This window comes from Rana temporaria, chromosome 11 (assembly GCF_905171775.1).
Source record: "Rana temporaria chromosome 11, aRanTem1.1, whole genome shotgun sequence".
NCBI lineage: Eukaryota > Metazoa > Chordata > Amphibia > Anura > Ranidae > Rana > Rana temporaria.
This window is the reverse complement of record NC_053499.1, coordinates 162696974-162716486: the sequence shown is the minus strand read 5'-3', so window position 1 is coordinate 162716486 and position 19513 is coordinate 162696974. Positions and strand designations below refer to the sequence as shown.

The 19513-nt window shown below is 48.1% G+C and overlaps 1 protein-coding gene across 3 annotated transcripts in view; it reads right to left on the bottom strand.

Annotated features, from left to right (window-relative positions):
• The window catches only part of CPNE7 (copine 7), a 74992-nt gene that overhangs the window by 3042 nt on the left and 52437 nt on the right, over positions 1-19513 (bottom strand). For all 3 annotated transcript variants that reach the window (XM_040329621.1, XM_040329622.1, XM_040329623.1), the window contains one exon: positions 861-912. In XM_040329621.1, the coding sequence (XP_040185555.1) occupies positions 861-912 (52 nt within the window). The remainder of the gene's footprint in view (positions 1-860; positions 913-19513) is intronic.

The window sequence follows — 19513 nt, the reverse complement described above, 5'->3', positions numbered from 1 at the left end:
TGGGATAAACAGTAGACACTGCACTGCCAATTTTTTTTATCGTTTTCGTTACATTCTGGGTTTTTTAAGGTCCTTATAGATCGTAAGGTCCTCACTTATGAATTGTAAGGTCCTTATAGATCGTAAGGTCCTCAAATAGAGCTCACAAGGTCCTTATAGATCGTAAGGTTCTCACTTATGGATCGTAAGGTCCATATAGATCACAATGTCCTCACTTAGAGACCATGAGGTCCTTATAGATAGTAAGGTTCTCACATATGAATCATAAGGTCCATATAGATTGTAAGGCCCTTATGGATCGTAAGGTCCTCACATAAAGATCATAAGGTCCTTATAGAGCGTAAGGTCCTCACTTATGAATCGTAAGGTCCATGTAGATCGTAAGGTCCTCACCTATGGATTGTAAGGTCCTTCTAGATCGTAAGGTCCTCACTTATAAATCGTAAGGTCCATGCAGATCGTAAGGTCCTCACCTATGGATCGTAAGGTCCTTATAGATCGTAAGGTCCTCACTTATGAATTGTAAGGTCCTTCTAGATCGTAAGGTCCTCACTTATGGATCGTAAGGTCCTCACCTATGGATCGTAAGGTCCTTCTAGATCGTAGGGTGCTCACTTATAGATTGTAAGGTCCTCACTTATATATCGTAAGGCCCTTATAGATCATAAAGGTCCTCACCTACAGATCATAAGCTCCTCATAGATCGTAGGGCCCCTCGCTCATCACTATTCCCTTTCTCCTTCACATTCTCCATGCATTTGGCAAAGAACTGAGTGATCCCCACAGAACGGGGAACGTCACTTTATGGACTCGCCAAGTTGGGGGGCAAGACGTTTGCATTGTGAGTTGCACCAACTTACCTTCACATTCATCGTCATCGGGGTTAAAGTTGATTGCAAAATCATGTGACACCTGAAGAAAGTGGGAGATGAGTTAGAGATGAAGAGAAGGTGAATATTATCATCATTTGGTATCGAACATCAAATTGTGAAACTTTCCGCATTGTCCCGACCCGACTGCATTACAAGTGTAATGAATTCTTTTTTTAAATTGAACCCTTAAAATTCATGTAATGTGCTGGTGCTATATAAATATCTGTAATATATAAATAAACTGGTATGAAGAAAACCAAGGTAGGTCAGTTGAAGGGCCTCAGATTTCCCCCTCTGGTTGTAAAACTCAGTCATGAAATCTGAACAAAGCACATCCCTCTATAGTGCGTACTTGTCTCAGTCCAGAGCACTGAGTGTCATTTCTGTCTGCCGCCTCCTCCCTCTTCTATCTGCATGAGTCACTTCTGACAGGTTTGTACGACACCGAGATATAAAATGGTGACAGGGGAGGGAGCTCCAGCACACAGTCTGTTATTGAAAGCCTCAGTGTAGGCAGATAAAGTCAGTGCCATCACTGCACTCATCACATCAGAGCCCCCCCCCTTCACATCAGAGGTCCTCCATAATATCAGAGCTCTCCCCTTCATATTAGAGGTCCCCCATAACATTAGAGCGCTCCCCTTCAGATCTGAGACCTCCCTTCAGATCAGAGGTCCCCCATTACATGAGAGCTCCCCTTCATATCAGAGCCTCCCCCATAACATCAGAGTCCCCCTTCACATTAGAGGTCACCCATTATGTCAGAGGTCTCCTCATCACATCAGAGCCCCAAATTCACATCAGAGGACCCCATCATGTCAGGGGTTCCCCTTAACATCAGAAGTCTACTTATCACATCACAGTCCCTCATTTACATCAGAGGTCTACTATTACTGTACATCAGAGGTCCCCTCATCACATCAGAGTCCCCTATCACATCAGAGTCCCCTATCATGTCAGAGTTCCCCCATCACAGAGCCCTCAAATCACACCCCCCCCCCATCACAGAGCCTTTAGTTGTTATGGTGCTGGTAGGTGGCCCACCTGCACCATGGCAACTCATTGTGCCGAATGCCGATGCAGGGCAAACTGGGTCCTGTGCTTGTGGCACTCCATGGGAACCCAGACTGCACCCCTTGGAACCCAGACTGCACCCCATGAGAACCCAGACTGCACCCCATGGAACCCAGACTGCACCCCATGAGAACCCAGACTGCACCCCATGGGAACCCAGACTGCACCCCATGGGAACCCAGACTGCACCCCATGAGAACCCAGACTGCACCCCATGAGAACCCAGACTGCACCCCATGGGAACCCAGACTGCATCCTATGGAACCCAGACTGCACCCCATAAGAACCCAGACTGCACCCCATGGAACCCAGACTGCACCCCATGGGAATCCAGACTGCACCCCATGAGAACCCAGACTGCACCCCATGGAACCCAGACTGCACCCCATGAGAACCCAGACTGCACCCCATGAGAACCCAGACTGCACCCCATGGAACCCAGACTGCACCCCATGGGAACCCAGACTGCACCCCATGGGAACCCAGACTGCACCCCATGGGAAGCCAGACTGCACCCCATGAGAACCCAGACTGCACCCCATGGGAACCCAGACTGCACCCCATGGGAACCCAGACTGCACCCCAGGGTGATTGAGAAACACTGCCCTATACCATTCTTACAGCCTAATTGTGATACATGAATGACCTATATATGGAAACCATTATATCTTCTCTTGAACAGTTTTTGGTGGTGAGATAAAACATTATTTATGGAAGTCTGCACCTCAGATGAACAAGAAGCAGGAAAATCAATCTCTACAAAAAAGGACATATAGGAGCTGTCAGGCCCTACTCTGGAGGGCCCTAAAGTAGATGTTACTTCTGAAGGTCTGCCAGCAATTACAGCCCGGTCCCCCGAGCCTTCCTTTTCTTCAGTAATGTACGGTCATAGCGACTGACAGCTCATGAAGGGGTTATGTACGAGCCTTGGGCTGAACTGCCCCTGGGGAGGAATGCTGGCCTCTTCTGGTGGCCTAAGTCATTACTGAGCCGAGGATGACTGCCCTGCTGTCGTCCTCTGGGGGCCTCCAGTATATTGGGCCCCTCCGCTCCCCGCGCTCTGCCCCTGCATCGGCCCGCATCCTCTCCTGCTCCCATTCTGTCGCTGCTCTCCTACAATGATATATCAGTGTCACATCCCGACCTCGTACGCCTGGTGACTAAGGCTGCAAATATGTGACATCGGCTCCTGGAGGCTCACAGGCTCTTTGTCATTTTCTTTTTCAGCTTTGTGCAGATTTGAGAGGGAATCGGCCTCTGTGCATGCGAGGGGAGGCCGGGAAATGTCCTCACCAGAGGTCTATGTGACCATTTATGGTTGTGGATCGATGACGGTTAAAACCGAACCCCAGCAATTAGAAAAAATGAATAGTGCATTGGGGCCCTCAACACTGCAGGGATTGAATGCTCGTTATGTCTAAGGGTGCCAGAATAATGAGTAAAGATTTGGTGTTATCGCTCTCACTCTCTCATACTGGTCACTGGAAGTTCAACATGGCACCTCATGGCAAAGATGAGGATCTGATAAAAATAATTGTTGCTCTACATAAAGATGGCCTAGGCCAGTGATGGGGAACCTCGGCACTCCATATTTTTTGGAACTACATTTCCCATAATGCTCAACTGCACTGCAGAGTGCATGAGGATCATGGGAAATGTAGTTCAAAAACATCTGGAGTGCCAAAGCTCGCCATCACTGGCCTAGGCTATAAGAAGATTGCCAAGACCCTGAAAACTGAGCTGCAGCACGGTGGCCAAGACCATCCAGCGGTATAACAGGACGGGTTCCCCTCCCCCGCCTCACCATGGTCCTTCAAAGAAGTTGAGGTCACTTGATCAGCGTCATATCCAGAGGTTGTCTTTGGGAAATAGACGTATGAGTGCTGCCAGCAGAGGTTGTCTTTGGGAAATAGATGTATGAGTGCTGCCAGCAGAGGTTGTCTTTGGGAAATAGACGTATGAGTGCTGCCAGCAGAGGTTGAAGGGGCAGGGGTGGGGTCAGCCTGTCAGTGCTCAGACCATATGCCGCACACTGCATAGAATTGGTCTGCATGGCTGTCATATTTACCTAATTCTGAGCTTCAGCAGCAGGGCTGCTGTTAGAAATCACGGGGACCCAAACAGCCTCCCTGACAGGGTCCCCCCAACCCTGCCTACACACCCTTCCCCCAGGGTGCAGTGACTTCTGATGTGGATGGGGCACCTCTAAAGTGAAGGAGGAGGCCTCTGATGTGAGGATGGGACGCTGATGTGATGAGGAGACCTCTGATGTGAAAGGGGACCTCTGATGTGAAGAAGAAGACCTCTGATGTAATGAGTGGACCTCTGATGTGAAAGGGGGGCTCTGATGTGATGGGGAACCTTTGACATGATGGGGGAATTCTTATGTGAAGGTGGGACCTCTAATGTGAAGGGGGAACTCTGATGTAAAGAGGGACCTTAGATATAATGGGGGGGACCTCTAATGTGAAGGGGGACCTCTAATGTGACAGGGGACCTCTAATGTGAAGGGGGACCTCCGATATGGTGGTGAAACCTCTTAAGTGAAGGGGGACCTCCGATATGGTGGTGGAACCTCTTAAGTGAAGGGGGACCTCCGATATGGTGGTGGAACCTCTTAAGTGAAGGGGGACCTCCGATATGGTGGTGGAACCTCTTAAGTGAAGGGGGGCCTCTGATATGGTGGTGGAACCTCTTAAGTTAAGGGGGACCTCCGATATGGTGGTGGAACCTCTTAAGTGAAGGGGGACCTCTGATATGATGGTGGAACCTCTTAAGTGAAGGGGGACCTCTGATATGGTGGTGGAACCTCTTAAGTTAAGGGGGACCTCCGATATGGTGGTGGAACCTCTTAAGTGAAGGGGGACCTCTGATATGGTGGTGGAACCTCTTAAGTGAAGGGGGACCTCCGATATGGGGGGCTTCTGGTGTGAAGTTAATTCAATCAAGGCAGTTGTGTGCATCATCCCAGGCTCAGGTCTCCCATTGATATGTAACGATATGTAAATTGTCTATTTGTTGAAACTTGTCTACTAATGATGAAGGAGAGGGCCCATAACACTGCGGGGCCCATAACACTGCGGGGCCCATAACACCGCAAGGGCCCATAACACAGCGGGGCCCATAACACCGCAGGGCCCATAACACTGCAGGGCCCATAACACAGTGGGGCCCATAACACTGCAGGGCCCATAACACCGCGGGGCCCATAACACTGCGGGGCCCATAACACCGCGGGGCCCATAACACCGCGGGGCCCAAATTTTCTGGCGATCACCAACAATGGACATTTGGAAACAAATGAAAACAATGATGAAGATCCACAAACTGTCGGATTCCAAGCGTCTCTTCATGATGAGGACCTTTCATGGACTGAAAACATGAAGAGAATCTCAATGTTCAGTCCCAACCCTTGTAAATGAGAAGTGAGAGCGTCCTCCTCCTCCTCCGGGGACAATCGGGAGAATTGGGATGAATGTGCGGCGTCTATCTATGGAGATATTCTGACGTTTTCTCTCTCGGCTCGGATTGTTCACATTTCAGATTCTCGGTGACTCGGCTTCAGATCCAATTGTTCCCGAGACTTCAAATGATTCCTTTCTGTTGTCAGTTGGAGGATCGGGAGGCCCTAAGTGGTGGTAATTACCTGCCATTTACATCTCATTACGTCTTGTCTGGTGAAAGATATCCGACGCTCCTGACATTCTCGCAGGAAGAATCTTTTTTTTTTTTGCTGGTGGCAAATTGTGAGCTGATTGTACAATGTGCGGAGAAGAAATAGAGAAAATAATTTTGGTGTTCAGCAAATTGGCATCTTTATGAAATGGATGTCATTCGGGGGACAATCGTCGTCATCCCAGAAGAAAGGAAATTTCAATGTTCTGCAGGAAGAGCGACACTCAAATACTGAAAATATGTGATGCCCAATCTTTAGGGGGTGGAATGCGGCTCTAGATATTCCGGGGGGGGAATTAAGACCCAAATCTACATTTCCCTCGGATCTCCTCCTTAAAGTGTTTCTTTCCCCAACATTTCCTCTTCCTGATATGTGTCCGCCCCGCCATGTGCTAAAAATTATCTGTTTCTCTTTGTATTTTTTCCTTTGTGTGAAATACGAGGTGATCCTGCCACACTAAGCATGGTCAGTTTTCTGGCTGCGCCGAGAGAACAGCCTGCCTGTCCTCCAATTGTCAGACTTGTGCTGACATCCCCCCTCCACAGCCTGCCTGTCCTTCAATGATCAGACTTGTGCTGACTTTAGGGGGTTAATACATTGAGGAGGAAGTGACATCCCCCCCCCCCCACACTGCTTGTCAAATGATCTTTGAGAAGTAATCCACCGCAAATCACTTTTCGGAGGGATGGCGGTATAGTCGAATATTTTAAATGAGCCCAAAGGGGTTAATTGACCTCATCATTTCATATTCCAGAAAAGACGCAAATCGTATTCTCAGCGCTCTCTTATATAGGTCACACCCCCTCTTATATAGGTCACACCCCCCTATACACGGCCTGGAAACACGGCCTGGAAACCCATCAAATATACATTCAATTATTTCTTATGCATGGCGACTGCTAATAGAAAGTGAGAAACATAAAATATTCAACCCCAAAAGTTACATGAAAAAATTAGAATCGCTTACCGCCCACTTGCCGATCACAATATATATATACGTTGCAGCTTGCAAGTGGTTTACCGGGGTTATGGGTGAAAAAAATCAGCCGGCGATTTCTCTTTCTCATGAAAGTGGTCTGAGCGGCCAACTAGCTGCTGGATCGCTTTCAAAAAGCAGCGGAAGGGGAAACCCCCTCCATTGCCCCCCCCCCATTCCTCCACCCCACTCCCCCGCCCAACTCCCCCGCCAATGTTTCTCCAGATTACCGTTCTTACTGGCGAGCCCAGGAAAGGATCCGACGGTTTGCGTAACTGACCATAGAGGTTATCAGAGACCAGATCTTCTCAGGTCATCTCTATGATCTAGGACAGTGATGGAGAACCTTGACCACCCCATCCTCTATCCAAGTCATGGTGTATCTAGTAGTAGTTAGCCCCATCCTTTATCCGGGTCATGGTGTATCTAGTAGTAGTTAGTCCCATCCTTTATCCAGGTCTTGATGTGTCTAGTGGTAGTTAGTCCCATCCTTTATCCAGGTCATGGTGTATCTAGTAGTAGTTAGTCCCATCCTTTATCTGGGTCATGGTGTATCTAGTGGTAGTTAGTCCCATCCCATTCCCAACGATACCTCACCTTTTTTTATCACTTTTACTCCTATTACAAGGAATGTAAACATCCCTTGTGATTGAAATAAGGATGACAGGTCCTCTTAATAAGATCCCAATCTCTCTCTCTCTAAAGGATGGGACTTCTACTACTAGACACACCATGACCCGGATAAAGGATGGGACTTCTACTACTAGACACACCATGACCCGGATAAAGGATGGGACTTCTACTACTAGATACACCATGACCCGGATAAAGGATGGGACTAACTACCACTAGATACACCATGACCCGGATAAAGGATGGGACTAACTACCACTAGATACACCATGACCCGGATAAAGGATGGGACTTCTACTACTAGACACACCATGACCCGGATAAAGGATGGGACTTCTACTACTAGATACACCATGACCCGGATAAAGGATGGGACTAACTACCACTAGATACACCATGACCCGGATAAAGGATGGGACTAACTACCACTAGATACACCATGACCCGGAAAAAGGATGGGGCTAACTACCACTAGATACACCATGACCCGGATAAAGGATGGGACTAACTACTACTAGATACACCATGACCCGGATAAAGGATGGGGCTAACTACCACTAGATACACCATGACCCGGATAAAGGTTGGGGCTAACTACTACTAGATACACCATGACCCGGATAAAGGATGGAGCTAACTACTACTAGATACACCATGACTCGGATAAAGGATGGAGCTAACTACTACTAGATACACCATGACCCGGATAAGGGATGGAGCTAACTACTACTAGATACACCATGACCCGGATAAAGGATGGAGCTAACTACTACTAGATACACCATGACCCGGATAAGGGATGGAGCTAACTACTACTAGATACACCATGACCCGGATAAAGGATGGAGCTAACTACCGCTAGATACACCATGACCCGGATAAAGGATGGGACTAACTACTACTAGATACACCATGACCCGGATAAAGGATGGAGCTAACTACCGCTAGATACACCATGACCCGGATAAAGGATGGGACTAACTACCAGTAGATACACCATGACCCGGATAAAGGATGGGACTAACTACTACTAGATACACCATGACCCGGATAAAGGTTGGGACTAACTACCACTAGATACACCATGACCCGGATAAAGGATGGGACTAACTACCACTAGATACACCATGACCCGGATAAAGGATGGGACTAACTACTACTAGATACACCATGACCCGGATAAAGGTTGGGACTAACTACTACTAGATACACCATGACCCGGATAAAGGATGGGACTAACTACTACTAGATACACCATGACCCGGATAAAGGATGGGACTACTACTACTAGATACACCATGACCCGGATAAAGGATGGGACTAACTACCACTAGATACACCATGACCCGGATAAAGGATGGGACTAACTACCACTAGATACACCATGACCCGGATAAAGGATGGGACTAACTACCACTAGATACACCATGACCCGGATAAAGGATGGGACTACTACTACTAGATACACCATGACCCGGATAAAGGATGGGACTAACTACCACTAGATACACCATGACCCGGATAAAGGATGGGACTAACTACTACTAGATACACCATGACCCGGATAAAGGATGGGACTAACTACTACTAGATACACCATGACCCGGATAAAGGTTGGGACTAACTACTACTAGATACACCATGACCCGGATAAGGGATGGGGCTAACTACTACTAGGAACATCATGATCTGGATAAAGGATGGGGCTAACTACTACTAGATACACCATGACCCGGATAAAGGATGGGACCAACTGCTACTAGATACACCATGACCCGGATAAAGGATGGGACCAACTACCACTAGATACACCATGACCCGTATAAAGGATGGGACCAACTGCTACTAGATACACCATGACCCGGATAAAGGATGGGACTAACTACCACTAGATACACCATGACCCGGATAAAGGATGGGACTAACTACCACTAGACACACCATGACCCGGATAAAGGATGGGACTAACTACCACTAGACACACCATGACCCGGATAAAGGATGGGACTAACTACTACTAGATACACCATGACCCGGATAAAGGATGATGGGGCTAACTACCACTAGATACACCATGACCCGGATAAAGGATGGGACTAACTACCACTAGATACACCATGACCCGTATAAAGGATGGGACCAACTGCTACTAGATACACCATGACCCGGATAAGGGATGGGACTAACTACTACTAGATACACCATGACCCGGATAAAGGATGGGACCAACTACTACTAGATACACCATGACCCGGATAAAGGATGGGGCTAACTACTACTAGATACACCATGACCCGGATAAAGGATGGGACTAACTACTACTAGATACACCATGACCCGGATAAAGGATGGGACTAACTACTACTAGATACACCATGACCCGGATAAGGGATGGGGCTAACTACTACTAGATACACCATGACCCGGATAAGGGATGGGACTAACTACTACTAGATACACCATGACCCGGATAAAGGATGGGACTAACTACCACTAGATACACCATGACCCGGATAAAGGATGGGAATAACTACCACTAGATACACCATGACCCGGATAAGGGATGGGACTAACTACTACTAGATACACCATGTCCCGGATAAAGGATGGGACTAACTACTACTAGATACACCATGACCCGGATAAAGGATGGGACTAACTACTACTAGATACACCATGACCCGGATAAAGGTTGGGACTAACTACTACTAGATACACCATGACCCGGATAAGGGATGGGGCTAACTACCACTAGATACACCATGACCCGGATAAAGGATGGGACTAACTACTACTAGATACACCATGACCCGGATAAAGGTTGGGACTAACTACCACTAGATACACCATGACTCGGATAAAGGATGGGACTAACTACTACTAGATACACCATGACTCGGATAAAGGATGGGACTAACTACTACTAGATACACCATGACCCGGATAAAGGTTGGGACTAACTACTACTAGATACACCATGACCCGGATAAGGGATGGGGCTAACTACCACTAGATACACCATGACCCGGATAAGGGATGGGGCTAACTACCACTAGATACACCATGACCCGGATAAAGGATGGGACTAACTACTACTAGATACACCATGACCCGGATAAAGGTTGGGACTAACTACTAGGAACATCATGATCTGGATAAAGAAGACCCTTCACTGACTTGTTACTTCTTGACTTTGAAAGTGATTTGGAATGAATGATTCACTCGGCAGCGGATCGGCGGGAAGGAGTTCAGCGGGGAGAGAACGCGCCAGCTTCTGATTAGACGCCAAACAAGAGGAGAGCGCATTTCACAGGGAAAGCGGATCAAGGACAGCGTGTAGCTGGAGGAAAACGTGACGCGTGGCGGAGGAGACACATTACGTGCGCCGGCCTCAGGGGAAGAGAAACGTATAAGTGACAAAGCTCCGACTTCAATCACAAACTTTCTCTATAGAAGGTTCCCGTTTCATGTGCCGCTCCGCCGACGCTTCATTATAGGCGCATTACACGCCATTAACTCTTTCATGGGTCGGAGATTCAAGGCTGAACTCCAACTGCACACACATCCGAAATACACACTGAACATGGAGTGGGGGCTTCAAAGGGCAACTCCACCGTTACAACCTGGGGGTAACTCAGCGCACCAGGCTCCGCCCAGAACTAAAATATCACTGTTGGGTGGACTGGACCTCTGACATACAATGACAATATTTGGGTGGATTCAGGTACTGCTGCGCACTTCTTACGGAGGCGCAGCGTTACGTTTTTATGCTACGCCTCCGTAAATTACTTGCGCTACGCTTGATTCAGGAAGCAGTAGCTCCGTAATTTGCGGAGGCGCTCCGTAAAAATGGCCGGCGTAAGCGCGCGTAATTTAAATGATCCCGTAGGGGGCGTGGATCATTTAAATTAGGCGCGTTCCCGCGCCGAACGTAGTGCGCATGCTCCGTCGGGAAACTTTCCCGACGTGAATTGCGGCAAATGACGTCGCAAGGACGTCATTTGCTTTAACGTGAACGTAAATGGCGTCCAGCGCCATTCACGATTCACTTACGCAAACGACGTAATTTTCAAACATCGCGACGCCGGAACGACGGGTATACTTAGCATTGGCTGCCCCTGCTAATAGCAGGAGCAGCCTTACGCGGAACCCGACGAACGCAAACGACGTAAAATGCGTACGCAGTGCGCGCGTAGGGTTGTGAATCGGCGTGAGTATGCAATTTGCATACTCTGCGCTGACCACTACGGGAACGCCACCTAGCAGCCATCGTAAGAATGCAGCCTACGATACGAAGGCATAAGAGCCTTATGCCAGTCATATCTTAGGCTGCAGTCAGCGTATCGAGCTTTCTGAATACAGAAAAGTCGTTACGCCGGCGCAAATAAGCAATTGCGCTGCATAACTATGGATACGCAGACGCAATTGCTTACTGAATCCACCCCATTGTTAACAATAAGCTGATTGCAGTAAAACTAAAATAATAAAAATGTAGCGGGAGGTCGATTTTTTTTTCAATAGTTCCAGACTTTGGGTATGCTACACACGCCCCAAAAAAAGGTCACCATTGCACACAGGACGTGTGTGGCACGCCCAGTACTTCTGCCTCCCTCCCTAGTACACAGCATTTGACTCTCAAGCCCTGTACACACGGCCGGGAATCCCGTCAGGAAAAAAAAAACGTCGGTTTTCCCGACAGGATTTTCTGGCAAGTTTGGCTTGCAAAGCCGTATACAAGCTTGCCAGAAAATCCCGTCAGGAAAACCGACGTTTTTTTTTCTGACAGGATTGCTAGGCCGTGTCATGGTGTAAATCCCAATCTGGCTGCAGAAGTGGAAATGCGCTTTATTCGTGCGATTCTTTTCTTTTTTCAGCGCTCGTATTTCTCCATCACGTGGCGCAGGATCATTTTAGTTAAATAGGACATCCATCTTTAAAGTTAGCCCCGGGGGCCCCCCACTTGCCTTTTATCGGGGGGCCCGGTGCCCGGGAACGTTGGTCCTGTACGCTGATCTGGTAGGATTAGCTCACAGACGAGCGCGGCGCCCGGAGGGGAGGATTGGATGTAAATAATATTCTGCGAGGAGAAATCTTCATGTTTTCCCGGCGGCCTGCAGCACAACGAACGTTTCCTTTCCATGAAATGGAGGAATAATGAAGGTTGTCGTGTTCTGCCTCTGACAGCATGAGGGGGGGGGGAGGGGAAGGGGACGGGGGGGGCAGATCGCCGTCTTCTATATCGGGGGGGGAAGGATGTCGTCCGTCATTGCTGATCTCCTCCTTCCCTGACTGTCATACCCATCCAGGGGCTTTTAGTGCGAGTGAGGGTGTCACGTTTGTTTGCCCCCCCCATGATGTTGAAGCACACTATGCCGATATATACAGGTTGCCAACGCACCACAAAACCACAAAGCAAAGAAAATTGGACTGGTATTATGTTTGCATCGGATGGGTGCTTTGGTATGACATTCATAATGAACAACACCACAATGTGATATACACAGCGGTGAGTGAGTGAACCCAAAATATAATGGGGTAGATTCACATACCTTTTGCGGTCGGCGTATCTCCGGATACGCCGCCATAATTTGAATTCCTCGCCCGCGTAGCGTTACGCCGATTCACAAAGGCAGTTACGCTGAAAAAATAGGCTTCCTCCACCGGCGTAACTTGATTGCGGCGACGTAGAATTGTGTGCAATATAACTTTGGCCGCAAGGGTGCTTCCGTTGTTGTCGGCGTAGAATATGCTAATTTCCGAGATACGCCGATTCACAAACGTACGTGCGCCCGGCGTTCGTTTTTTTACGTCGTTTGCGTTAAGGCTTTTTCGGCGTAAGGCTGCTCCTGCTATTAGGAGGCGCAGCCAATTTTAAGTATGGACGTCGTTCCCGCTTCGAAATTTGAATTATTTACGTCATTTGCGAATAGGGCTGGATGTAATTTACGTTCACGTCGAAACCAATACGTCGTTACGCCGTACTTGGAAGAAATGCACACTGGGATATGTACACGGACGGCGCATACGCCGTTCGGAAATCACGTCAATCACGTCAGGTCATCACATATTACCATAAAACACGCGCCCCATTCCCCATTTGAATTACGCGCGCTTACGCCGGCCCCATTTACGCTACGCCGCCGCGACTTACGGAGCAAGTGCTTTGTGAATACTGATCTTGCTCCTGTAAGTTGCGGAGGCGTAGCGTAAATACACTACGCTGCGCCGCCGTAACTTATAGCGTAGCTACGTGAATCTACCCCAATGAAGCAGAACCACGGGAAGTGATCGGCTGTGGGAGATCCTGCTGTGATTTACTGACTTCCCATCAGAACAGGAATTACCTGACTATTGATCACTTGTATTGATCCAGCAGATTGTCTCCCTCATTGTTCAGTGGTGGGAATTGATTTCCCTCTCATGGATACACAACAGATAATTAATGGTGAGAATTACAGGAATATTCCCGGTGATTGCAGCTACAGCAGAGGTGTCTTTATTATATATTATGGGATGGAACAGAAACAACATTGATTCTAGATGGAAATGATAATCTTACAGATATAATCATTTAATTCCATTAAATGTTTAGATTTCAGAAACTTTATTCTCTACATTGGAGGTCTCATCCCTGCAATACATCGGAGGTCTCATCTCTGCTATACATCGGAGGTTTCATCCCTGCAATACATTGGAGGTCTCATCCTTTCTATACATTGGAGGTCTCATCCCTGCTATACATTGGAGGTTTCATCCCTGCAATACATCGGAGGTCTCATCCCTGCAATACATTGGAGGTCTCATCCCTGCAATACATTGGAGGTCTCATCCCTGCTATACATTGGAGGTCTCATCCCTGAGATACATTGGAGGTCTCATCACTGCAATACATTGGAGGTCTCATCCCTGCTATACATTGGAGGTCTCATCCCTGCTATACATCGGAGGTCTCATCCCTGCGATACATTGGAGGTCTCATCCCTGCAATACATTGGAGGTCTCATCCCTGCTATACATTGGAGGTCTCATCCCTGTAATACATTGGAGGTCTCATCCCTGCTATACATTGGAGGTCTCATCCCTGCTATACATTGGAGGTCTCATCCCTGCGAGACATTGAAGGTCTCATCCCTGCGATACATTGGAGGTCTCATCCCTGCGAAACATTGGAGGTCTCATCCCTGCGAAACATTGGAGGTCTCATCCCTGCAATACATTGGAGGTCTCATCCCTGCGATACATTGGAGGTCTCATCCCTGCGATACATTGGAGGTCTCATCCCTGCAATACATTTGAGGTCTCATCCCTGCAATATTGGAGGTCTCATCCTTTCTATACATTGGAGGTCTCATCCCTGCAATACATCGGAGGTCTCATCCCTGCTATACATTGGAGGTCTCATCCTTGCAATACATTGGAGGTCTCATCCCTGCTATACATCGGAGGTCTCATCCCTGCAATACATTGGAGGTCTCATCCCTGCAATACATTGGAGGTCTCATCCCTGCAATACATCGAAGGTCTCATCCCTGCAATACATCGGAGGTCTCATCCCTGCAATACATCGGAGGTCTCATCCCTGCAATACATCGGAGGTCTCATCCCTGCAATACATCGGAGGTCTCATCCCTGCTATACATTGGAGGTCTCATCCCTGAGATACATTGGAGGTCTCATCACTGCAATACATTGGAGGTCTCATCCCTGCAATACATCGGAGGTCTCATCCCTGCAATACATCGGAGGTCTCATCCCTGCAATACATCGGAGGTCTCATCCCTGCTATACATCGGAGGTCTCATCCCTGCAATACATCGGAGGTCTCATCCCTGCTATACATTGGAGGTCTCATCCTTGCAATACATTGGAGGTCTCATCCCTGCTATACATCGGAGGTCTCATCTCTGCTATACATCGGAGGTTTCATCCCTGCAATACATTGGAGGTCTCATCCTTTCTATACATTGGAGGTCTCATCCCTGCTATACATTGGAGGTTTCATCCCTGCAATACATCGGAGGTCTCATCCCTGCAATACATTGGAGGTCTCATCCCTGCAATACATTGGAGGTCTCATCCCTGCTATACATTGGAGGTCTCATCCCTGAGATACATTGGAGGTCTCATCACTGCAATACATTGGAGGTCTCATCCCTGCTATACATTGGAGGTCTCATCCCTGCTATACATCGGAGGTCTCATCCCTGCGATACATTGGAGGTCTCATCCCTGCAATACATTGGAGGTCTCATCCCTGCTATACATTGGAGGTCTCATCCCTGTAATACATTGGAGGTCTCATCCCTGCTATACATTGGAGGTCTCATCCCTGCTATACATTGGAGGTCTCATCCCTGCGAGACATTGAAGGTCTCATCCCTGCGATACATTGGAGGTCTCATCCCTGCGAAACATTGGAGGTCTCATCCCTGCGAAACATTGGAGGTCTCATCCCTGCAATACATTGGAGGTCTCATCCCTGCGATACATTGGAGGTCTCATCCCTGCGATACATTGGAGGTCTCATCCCTGCAATACATTTGAGGTCTCATCCCTGCAATATTGGAGGTCTCATCCTTTCTATACATTGGAGGTCTCATCCCTGCAATACATCGGAGGTCTCATCCCTGCTATACATTGGAGGTCTCATCCTTGCAATACATTGGAGGTCTCATCCCTGCTATACATCGGAGGTCTCATCCCTGCAATACATTGGAGGTCTCATCCCTGCAATACATTGGAGGTCTCATCCCTGCAATACATCGAAGGTCTCATCCCTGCAATACATCGGAGGTCTCATCCCTGCAATACATCGGAGGTCTCATCCCTGCGATACATTGGAGGTCTCATCCCTGCAATACATCGGAGGTCTCATCCCTGCTATACATTGGAGGTCTCATCCCTGAGATACATTGGAGGTCTCATCACTGCAATACATTGGAGGTCTCATCCCTGCAATACATCGGAGGTCTCATCCCTGCAATACATCGGAGGTCTCATCCCTGCAATACATCGGAGGTCTCATCCCTGCTATACATCGGAGGTCTCATCCCTGCAATACATCGGAGGTCTCATCCCTGCTATACATTGGAGGTCTCATCCTTGCAATACATTGGAGGTCTCATCCCTGCTATACATCGGAGGTCTCATCCCTGCAATACATTGGAGGTCTCATCCCTGCAATACATTGGAGGTCTCATCCCTGCAATACATCGAAGGTCTCATCCCTGCAATACATCGGAGGTCTCATCCCTGCAATACATCGGAGGTCTCATCCCTGCAATACATCGGAGGTCTCATCCCTGCAATACATCGGAGGTCTCATCCCTGCTATACATTGGAGGTCTCATCCCTGAGATACATTGGAGGTCTCATCACTGCAATACATTGGAGGTCTCATCCCTGCAATACATCGGAGGTCTCATCCCTGCAATACATCGGAGGTCTCATCCCTGCAATACATCGGAGGTCTCATCCCTGCAATACATCGGAGGTCTCATCCCTGCAATACATCGGAGGTCTCATCCCTGCAATACATCGGAGGTCTCATTCTTCCTTGTAACACTTTTTTCTGCTTCTTGTCAAATATTTATCATTTTCCAGCTTCACCGACCTTCATGGGAGATTTTGACCAAATCTTTCACTATTTCATTGCACGAGATCTGTGATGTTCCTTTGTGTAGATGAGAAATATTATTCTTGTTTTGTTGTAAAAAAAAAAAAAGATTTTTATTAAAATAAAGACTGAAAAAAAAAACGAAAATGTTTCCTCAGAGAAGTGCAAATACATGCCAGCGTTTGCCTTATTTATTGATGATTTATTGGAAAATTTATATCATTTTGTCAATAAATCAATAGAATTGGTGTTATAGAAAAGCTTGACTGATGATGATAGGGGTGGGGGATGAGAGCGGATGGTGGGGGGATGGTGGGGGATGGTGGGGGGGTGGTGGGTGATGGGGGGGGTGGGGGATAGGGGGGGTGGTGGGGGATGGGGGGGGTGGGGGATAGGGGGGGTGGTGGGGGATGGTGGGGGGGATGGGTTGGGGGATGGGGAATAATCACTACACTAATATAGAGAATCACGTTGTTAGAGAATTAACTTTTAACAAGCAATTATTTCTAGAAGACGGATTGAGACGGAAATCTACCAACCGATCGCCATTGCGCTATTATTGATGTCCCCCGGGGGCAAGTCTCCGCGCCGCACTCAGAAATTGCTGATAGAAACCACAGTAAATAGAAATTGAAACGCGCCGGCCGGGTCACTGAGAGATTTATTGCTGCCGCAAGTTCACCGCATAGGAGTCTCATGTTCACACACTCTGACATTTATGATTTTCGTGTTATTTTGAAGAGATTGTGTGACCTTTGGTGACACACAAAGCACAGAAATCAGATCGGTGATGAAGATCGGTTCCCCTCGTTGTTACAAGCTGAGGAACTTTTCACATTATTGAGGCTCATAAATGACGGTAAACTCCTCCCCCTGACCATTGCCGAGTCACTTGTGACCACAAATCACCAAATAAACACCGAAAGTCCCCAATCCAATCAGGTGCCTCAAAATCCCCCCCCCCCCCCCATTGGAATCCATGGTCCGGCACCACCGAAATGTAGATCAGGGGGCCGGATGCATGGGCAGGGGAGGCTCTATGGACGGGCCGCTGACTTGTCCTTAAGGTTCCCCTAACGGGGAAGTTCCTTCAAGGACTGCGCAGGCGCAAAATTGCCCACGGAAATCTCCGAACCTCGCCCGGCATCCAGGCTCATTCTTTAACATCCCCGTGGATTGGAGGATGTTAAAATGCATTTTGGTCCGGGTCTTAAGTGGTTAATACATTCTATGCATTAAGGTGAAAAAACATCTCAGGATTAGTGCCCCCCCCCCCGAGACCCCCTTTACTTACCTGACCCCTCGAAAGTCCCGCGCCGTGAACGCGCTGGCCTCTCGGCTCATTCATTGGTTGATTGGAAGCAGCGCAGCCATTGGCTCCCGCTGCTGTCAATCACATCCAATGACGCGGTGCGCCGGGGGGCGGGGCCGAGTGATACAGTGAGCGGCTATAACTGCCGGCTGTATCACAGGAGCGCGCCCGCAAGAACTCATCACCATGCTCGCTCGCATGAAGGTGTTGAGCCAAGACAGCCGCCGAGGGACCCCAGAAGACCGGGTTCGGGGGCCACTCTGTGCAAAACGAGCCGCACAGTGGAGGTAAGTATGACATGTTTGTTCTTTAAAAAAAAAAAAATTCCTTTAGTGTACCGAAGTTTGGCGCCATTCCACAAGCGTGTGCAATTTTGAAGCGTGACATGTTAGGTATCTATTTACTCGGCGTATCTTTCACAACGTGCACAAAAATTGGGCTAACTTTACTGGTTTTATTTTTTTAAAGCATGAAACTGTTTTCTTTCCCCAAAAAAACGCGTTTGAAAAATGATTGCGCAAATATCCGTGCGAGATAAAAAGTTGCAACGACCGGCATTGTATTCTCTGGGGTCTCTGCTAAAAAAAAAGAAACACAAATAGGCCCGGATTCACGTAGAAGAGCGCATCTTTGTTCGGGCGTAACGTATCCTATTTACGTTACGCCTCCGCAACTTTAACAGGCAAGTGCAGTATTCACAAACCAAAGTTGCGGCGGCGTAGCGTAAATAGATCGGCGTAAGCCCGCCTAATTCAAATGTGGAAGATGTGGGCGTGTGTTATGTAAATTTATTTGTGACCTCACGTAAATTACGCTTTTTACGAACGGCGCATGCGCCGTCCGTGAAAGTATCCCAGTGCGCATGCTCCAAATTAACCAATGCTTTTGACGTGAACGTAAATGACGCCCAGCCCTATTCGCGAACGACTTACGCAAACGACGTAATCAACGGAAAATTTGACGCTGGCCCGACGTCTATACTTAATATTGGTACGCCTCATATAGCAGGGGCAACTTTACGCCGGAAAAAGTCTCACGTAAACGGCGTATCTGTAATGCGACGGCCGGGCGTACGTTCGTGAATTGGCGTATCTAGCTGATTTACATATTTCTAGGCGTAAATCAGCGTACACGCCCCTAGCAGCCAACGTAAATATGCAGTTAAGATCCGACGGCGTAAGAGACTTACGCTGGTCGTATCTTATACTAATTCTGGCGTATCGAATTCTTTGAATCAGGCGCCAAGATGCGACGCCTCACACTCAGAGATACGACGGCGTAGGAGACTTACGCTGGTCGTATCTTATACTAATTCTGGCGTATCTGATTCTTTGAATCAGGCGCCAAGATGCGA